The sequence below is a fragment of the Plecotus auritus genome, assembly GCF_963455305.1.
Source record: "Plecotus auritus genome assembly, chromosome: 3".
Lineage (NCBI taxonomy): Eukaryota > Metazoa > Chordata > Mammalia > Chiroptera > Vespertilionidae > Plecotus > Plecotus auritus.
Window position 1 is genome coordinate 108818989 of NC_137772.1, and position 8273 is coordinate 108827261.

The following is an 8273-nucleotide window of genomic DNA, read 5'->3' on the forward strand; positions in this document are numbered from 1 at the left end:
TTACCCTTTTATTAGATAGGATCTTCAAGTTCTTAATAATGAAGTGGATGCATATTTTGGTGACAGAAATACTGTCTTCTTATACATCATGTCTTCTTATACTCTCTTACTTTGTGTGTACCATAGTAACATGTCTTGTACATCCTATCTAATAAAAGGGTAATATGCAAATCGACAGAATGGTGGAACTACCGGTTGCTGTGATGCGCACTGACCACCAGCGGGCAGATGCTCAAAGCAGGAGCTGCCCCCTGGTGGTCAGTGCACTCCCACAGGTGGAGCAGGTCTAATCAATCAGTTGGACATCATCCGAGAGCTCCCAGACTGCTAAAGGGTGCAGGCCAGGCTGAGGGGCACCCCCCTCCGAGTGCACGAATGTCGTGCACCAGGCCTCTAGTATTTTTATAAATCTAGATAGATGTTTACTTCTTATGTCTTTGGACAGGTATTTGTCTTGAAATATTAAAATTATAAAATCTACAAAGTATAAATACATATTTTTAGTTACAAAGTTTCTACCAACTATAACAGTATTATAACAATGCTCTAAAAATTAATCAAAGTAATATTAATTTAGAGGGTGTATTTGAATGATATTTGATAATAATAATAATCTGAATACACAATGTAGAAAGCACATCTCTCTATGGTGTTAAAATGCTTCATAAACTATATGCAACATACAAATCAGGCTGCTCAGGAGACAGTTGTGTGGCAAATGGTGCAGAGCTGAAAAGCTTGCTTCGATTTTAATTCACCAAAGTCTGGCTCCTGTTTTGGCAGCAAACCTTGCTGCTATAAAAAAATATATCAATACTCTCTCTAATGAAGGTCACTGCAGTGGAACACATGCAAGAAAGGAGCTGTTCTCCCAGGAAAGAAGGTCCCTGAATTCTCCCTTCCCCTTTATGTCCCTTTCTTTCCTTCTCGTGGAATATAATTTGAGCCTCTACTTAATAACATTTACAGTGACAGCCATATCCTTAGGAAAAAAGACTTAAAATGCCCACTGGTTATAAAGAAAGAAAAATGAACCATACCTTGTGTAAACTGAGTGACACTGTGGTTGCCTTTGTCCAAGTTGAGGAGATATCCATGTTGAGGGACCTCTGTAACAATAAACCTAAGAGAAAAACACAGGCTGTCTCTGTCCTCAACTTTTAATATTTTGTTTGTGATCATGAATCCCAAGTGGCCAGTGGCCAGAGTGCGAAGTGTAGAAGCTCCTTTGTTCACTGCAATTTGGGGGACACTATTGTCAACAGCTAAGACCTGGATCTTCATCACTTGTGGTCTTCTTGTTTCAAATACTGTATCAGGAAAAACATAGAACTCTGTATGGGAGCCATCAGTTACCGTGAAGGAGAAGCTGTCTTCACTTGTCTCAGTGCCATCATGCCTATAGCTGATTAAGTTTTCATTTAAGTCTTGCTTGCTAAAAACCATGGCAGGCCTGGTATTGTTAAGTAGGAGTTGACCATGAACAGGCATCTGGGTGACAGTGAATTTTAGGAGTTTATCAGGAGTATCTCTATCTTCAACAGTGAGTTCAAAGGGAGTAATCAGCTTGTTTTCACCTTCACTGACAATCAGGTTATGGATGGTGACAACTGGCTTTTTGTTGTCCACATCACTAATGGAGATACGGAATGTCCGGAAGACAGGGTTACGTCCATCAGTGACTTGAAACTCAAAACTGTCCATCTTCACCTCATCATCAGCTGTGTGTATGTAGTAGATTTTGTTTCCAGCCAGTTGAAGCTGAGTGAAAGATGTGATGGACACTCCGGGTTGATCTGTGCATTCTAAGAGACCTCTCAGGGGAGTCTTGGTGATGGTAAACACTAAGTTTTCATCAGGACTGTTCAAATCACTAGTGCTTAAGAGGTCTGTTGTGAGGATGACTTTACCACCTTCTTTCAAGGATACTCCCTTACTTATCACATCAGGGAAGACAATGTCAATGCTCCCAATAGATACATAAAAGTAGCAATCTATGAGGGTATTTATTCCATCAGTCACATCAAATTTAATTAGGTCCCGAATGCTCTCTTGCCCAGAATGGACATATTGAATTAAGTTCCTGTCCACTTCATCCTGGGTAAAATTCATGCCCAGTGTGATATTTTCAAAGGCATGCATAGGTTTTTGTCTCTGTAATAATCCATGTTCTGGCCCATAACGAATTATAAAAACCAATGATTTGTCTTCAGAATCTAAATCAGTTGCCATTAATATTTTATTGTTCATAATTTTGGTTTCCCCAATTTCTATTTCTAATCCATTATTAATGGCCATTCTGGGGGTCTCATCATCAACAGGGATAACCATAATGAGAACCATCTTTTCCACAGAGTGCTTACCATCTGTTAGTTTAATCACAAAACTATCTTCCTGGGTCTCAGAGTCATCATGCTCATAAATAATGCTGGAACTCTCTATGATCTGGTCTAAGGTAAAGCTTTTGACCAAAACTGTGCTGTTTATCAGCTGGTTCACGATGCGACCATGAGTAGGAAATTGGGTAAGAGTGAAAGTTAAATCATCCAGGGGAATGTCAGCATCAGCAGCATTGAGGATGGGTGTATCAATCACCAGACTCATGCCTTCCATCACCATAAATTCCCTCATAAATATTTCTGGCTGTTCATCATTGGTGGGAATGATTACAATGGAGAAAAAATGTCTCTCTGAAAAGTTAATGCCATCAGAACAACGAAATATAAATCTATCTTCCTCAGGTTCCACTCCTTTATGTATGCTCTGGACATAGTTAATATGATTATGCCTGAGATCTTTCAGTGTGAAGGCACTTATGGCAATCCCTGCTCTTGATTTTTCAGAGCCTGGTGCTGGAGAAATATTTTCGACATAACCTGAGGTAGGCTGAATAACTATAGTGCACAAGATGTCATCATTTAGGGAATCAATATCTTCAGCACTTATATGCATTGAGGTTATGACACTTTTATCACCTTCCATTACTATAAACTGTTCGCCTACAGAAATTTCTGGGGCCTGGCTGTCAATAGGAAGGATGGTCACCCACACAGTAACTCTTTGGATAGTATTGCCACTTATTCTCCATTTTTGAGACATAGCTGACAGACTCAGGTTAAAAGAGTCCTCTTTGGGCAATAGGCCTATCTCACCACTGGTATGGGCATAGACAACAGAGCCCTCCAGGATGTCCCTTTGGGTAAACTGCTCTGCTGGAACTCCATTGACCAGGATTTCTCCATACGAGGGCGGATCTTCCAAGAGGAAAGTCAACACCAAATCATCAGTGTCTTCATCGGTCCCCTTGATAACACTGGCAGTGATTTCAGTAGCCCCATTCTCTAAAACATCTAGATAGGACCCCAGAGTGCCAGCAGGAAGGCTCAGCATGGGCACCTCATCATCCACTGGCTGGACATTCACTCTGAGAGTGATGGGCACCACATGGTGTCTGTCACTGACATCCAAGGAGCAGTTATCAGTAAGGGAGTCATCCCCACTATGGTCATAGGAAATCCGACCCTGTTTTATGTCCTCCAGATGGAAAACCCCACCTACAGGTAGTATCTGTCCAGATACCCTTAAGTGACCATGTTTGGGCGCCTGTGTTAGAGTAAAAGAGATGTGGGCTACATCAGTGTCTATATCACTCACATGCAACTCAGACTCACTCAGGATGTGGTGTCCTTTCTCCTTAGTAGTAAAGCCAGTGTTGAGGATCTCAGGTGGCTGGTTGTCCTCTGGCTGCAAGTAAAGGGTGAAGGTGCCTGAAGCTACATTCCCAGCTTGGTCTTCCACCTGGAACTGGAACTGGGCCACTCGGGCAGCCACTCCCAGTTCTTGATCTGGAGGTCTGTAAGCAATTTTATGGTGATTGATCTGGGCTTGGGTAAAATGGGCCACCACAATAGAAGGGTTGTCAGTCAGGACCAAGGTTCCTAATGGGGCTGGCAAGTGGTTTTTATCTGTGTCCATTGGAGGCTGAGTCACTGTGTAATGTAGTTCTCGGTCATCTGTGTCCAGGTCAGTGTATTGCAGCCACTTCTTCCTCAGTGGTGTAAGCTTGGATACTTGCACCACCATCCGAAGGGGACAGCCACTGCCCAACACTGGAGGAAGGCGATCCACAGGATGAATGCGGATCACAAACTTCTGTAGCCCAGATTGATTAGGGGGGTCATGGTTATCCTGAACTCGAAATGTGAACTGATCCATCACTGGTCCAGGATTATGGGGCCCAGAGTGCATATAGAACAGCCTCCCTTTCATTATGTCCTGCTGCCGCCACTTTGTCACTATTTTCTCATAAAATGTTCCTTGTTTCTTCCAAGGACTCCCAATAAGCTGCTCCACTTCTTGTGGAAGATGAGGTTGGCGGATAATCAGATGGCCTACAGTTGAGGGAGACTCCAGCACAAAAAGCAGCAGAGAGTCATCTGAGTCCATGTCAGTTGCACTGAGAGCAAAGGGTTGTATGGGCATTGTTTCACCTTCTGCCAGTGTCAGTCCTGTGTTGACACTGAGGACTGGTGGCTGGTCATCCACAGGTACTAAGGTGATAGGGAATAGGAATTGCACCTGGTGCCTGTGTCCTCCATCTACCATTCGAAGCACCAGGTTGTCACTCAGTGAGCCATCTTTGTCATCATGATGGTAGACCACCTGACCAGCGGTTAGCTGAGCTACTGTAAAGGCCTTAGTGACAGAGTTGCCATTGGAGCCTATCAGAAGGATGAGGTGACCATGTTGGAGCCCAGCCACCACCTCTAGCTGCACTGCCTCTAGGTCATCTTCATCGCTGATGACCAAGTTTTGTGGTCCACTGCCTGTAGGGCCGGTGAGGGGCCGAGACTGGCCCTCATAGAGAATGAGACCAGTGTTGCGGGTAACCACTGGAGCCAGTGTATTCATGGGCTTCACCAACACCATGAAGGCAAAGGGATCTGAGGCTGCTCCTTCTGGGTCTACTACCTCCAGCTCAAATTCAAAGGGACGCTCATGGTCAGAGTCTTCAGAGGGTGGCTGGTAGGCAATCTTCAGGAGGCGCAGATCTCTCTGAGTAAAGGAGGAGAGTGGCAGGTTGCGATCATCAGTGCTTACCAGGTAGCCTTGGCCAGGCTGGAATGGGGAGGTGAGGTTGAAGATCAACAAGTCAGGGGTAGATTCAGCATCCTCAGCTGCCAACATGTCTGGGGTCAGGGCGGTCAGTACAAACTGATCCACCTCCATCATCATCATGGCCACAAAACTGGGCTTGGGGGCAGTGTTCTCAACCCCTCCTCGAATTCTCACCAGCACCTGGAAGTGCTCGCGTTTCAAAGCAGGACTGCCCACAGGAGCCCCTCGCAAGTGCAGCTCCACCACCATGGGCACCCAGTCTCTGTTTGGTGAGCGACTGGAGGCTGTGTGGCGGTAGCACACTCCTAGCTCCTGGAAAGCTTTGCAGTCCATCAGGAGAGGTTCCTGGGTGTCCCTCTCGCTGGCTAGTCCTGGAACCTGCGGGTAATGTAGGAGTTCCCCATAGCGAGGCAGCGTGCCCACGCCGGGCAGGATGCCCACACGACACTCCTCTGTCTCGGACTGGTAGGTGAACTCCAAGTTCTGCCCGTCCAGAGCATTGCTGGTCCCCAGCAGATCCTCCACGACCAGAGGCAAGTTCCGAGTCACAACTTCCAGCTGAGTAAAGACCACAATCACCTCCAGCACCAAGGGAAGCACTGCAGTCCCTCCCTGAGCGTCATAGCGCAGCTGCAGCGGAATGCGATCTCGCGAGGGGCTGCGCGCACCCAGGTGAGAGTAGCTCACCTCTCTAGGACCGAAGTCGCAGGGGAAGCGCTTGGGACTCAGGCGGCCGGGCCGCTGGGCCAGAGCGTCATTGTCTAGTACGGTCACCGCGCAATGGTCCCCCGGCTGCACCTGCAGCACCAGGTCCTGCAGTGGATCCAGCCAGATCTTACGGCCAAAAGGCACCCGGAGCCCACGGTTCGCCATTACTATAGCCTCTTCGGCGGGGACACCTGAAACCCCCGGGAGATCCGAGAACAGCAACGCCCGGCCGGGGGCATCGGGCTGTGCTGGAATGCAGCTTACCAGTGGCAGGAGAAGCAGCAGCAGCAGCAGGGTCCGTGGCGGAGGCCGAGGCATTGGCTGAAAACTGGTGGCGTTGGCTACCCGGCGTGCGTGGGAGGCTATCCTGGGGGTCCTGGATAAGTGCATGGTCCAAGTGTTAGTGCTCGGACAGGTTAAGTCCGAGAGCGCGCAGTCTCTGAAGCAATAGACCCCTTCGGGAAGTGCCAGGAACTCCGCGCGCTGCGTACGGGTCCTGCTTGTAGCCGAGGCTGGGCGTGAAGGATGAGAAAATTGCTTGGCGCGCTCTGGCCTGGAACTGCATCAGGGGAGGATAAGTCCTCCAAGCCTCTCGCGACTCAGTAGCGGGAACTAAGTCTCTCCACTCCTCCTTCCCTGGTCCCAGGACCTAGCTTGAGCTTTAAGGGAAATCCCTCCCCTTACACCCCCTCATTCCAGTCCTTCTTGTAGGCCAATCCTAGGTCCCGGAGAAAGCCCAGTGTCTAGGGTTGGATAGTGATTCCTGCCAATCAGTTCCTAAGGACGGAGGCGGGCAAAGCGCAGGGAGGGGAGGAGAGAGAAGATTCAACAAGTTGCCTGGCAAGTGAAGGACCTGGAGCTGCCTGCCCGGCCCTCCTCGCTCTCCAATAGGGCAGCTGAACTCAACTCTGGCGGCTACCCTTTAGGCTAGATTCACTTCTTCAAGTACCTGCGATTCAGGATTACCCATGTTCGATCCCATCCCCCAAATTAAATGGAATCCCGCGCAGGGATGGTTATTTCTCACGGAAACTTGCAAACCCGTGAGAAAAGTTACAGCAATGCCGCTTGAATTTGAATAGAAACTCAGGATGGCTTGCAGTTTGGGGGGTGAGGGGTGGGGTGGGGGTGGGGATCTGAAGCATATTTGCAAAAGAAGAACAGCTGAAACTAAAAGCCAATGCTAGAATCAATTGAGCTACCCCCGCCCCGTCCTCTCCTCCCCCCCACCCCCCCCCCCCAACTACTGTCTCCTCATAAATTAAAATAAACATAGTCCTTAGGTTGGTGAGTTTTTAATAAGTCTCTCCTTTGCAAACAAAGTTCACAGAGTACAAGTAAAACAGGACATTTAGAATGCGTGTGAAACACAGTTTGATCAGAATCCGGAGATTAGAACTAAAGCGTATATTTTAGGGAATGTCGCCCCAAGCTCTTCCGAAGCCATAGCTATTGTAGCTGTCATTCGAGAGGTTCCAGCTGTCCTCACAGCAATTAGACCAAGTGCAAACTAAACCCACTTGTCAGCCTCACGTTTCTTTGCCTGCCAAGGGAACTGATAAATATCCCAAGGGTAAACTAAAATAGGTTAGCTCTCATTCAATTAGCCAGTTTTGAAATCAGAGCTTGAGCTTTAACTGCCCCCTTGTGTATGTCTGGTTTTAGAAGGGTGTAGATTCCCTTACTAGGAGGTTTTCTAACTACCCTCCACTTGCCCATCCCCAACGCCCCAAATCCTCACAATGAAAACCCAACCATTTTCAGATCAGTTCCTTGAGCAGTCTTGCTTATCCTAACCAAAATGTTTCATTTCGGATAATGTTCTTTTCTCTCCAATAATAATAATCAGATTATTAATTGGAATAAAGAATTGGAATAATGGTCATTCTGCCCTTTTCTTGCTTAAAGATATTTTAGACTGGGAAAGAAAGCAGTATAAGAAACTGTTATGCCCTTTTAAATTTCAGTCTAAGTTGAACATATAGGGTGCATATGTGGGCATATTTCAGTAAGAAGCATTTATCTTTTCAACCCTTTTGTGACTTTAGCCTGAGTTCCTCCAATCTGGGATTTTGATCACCTCCCGACACATTGAGTGCCATTTTCCAGGCCACAGCACAATCATTGTACGTAAGTATTGCTGGAAGGTGTCAGATTCTGCTCTAGGAAGCCCACTGGGCAGTGTGTGTCCCTAAGGTCAAGAGATGGAAAGTTCTGAAATCTTTCAGAGAGAGAGAGAGAGAGAGAGAGAGAGAGAGAGAGAGAGAGAGATCAAAAAAGAAGCACTCATCCAAACAAATAACATTTAGCTCATTAAATCAATACTGTTTATTCTCTATATTTTATACTTTTGGGGAGCTATTAACTTCCCTTACAATTGATGAATACATTTCAAAATTTAGTACAAAATGAACATTTAGGAACATGGAAAGTTTGTGGCCAGTATT

General features: G+C 46.7%; 1 protein-coding gene across 2 annotated transcripts in view; it reads right to left on the reverse strand.

Annotated features, from left to right (window-relative positions):
* Positions 1-6460, reverse strand: part of FREM2 (FRAS1 related extracellular matrix 2) — a 449278-nt gene extending 442818 nt beyond the window's left edge. For both annotated transcript variants that reach the window (XM_080659410.1, XM_080659409.1), the window contains exon 1: positions 1041-6460. In XM_080659410.1, the coding sequence (XP_080515536.1) occupies positions 1041-6216 (5176 nt within the window). In that variant the 5' untranslated portion in view covers positions 6217-6460. The remainder of the gene's footprint in view (positions 1-1040) is intronic.
* Between the last annotated feature and the right edge of the window lie 1813 nt (positions 6461-8273).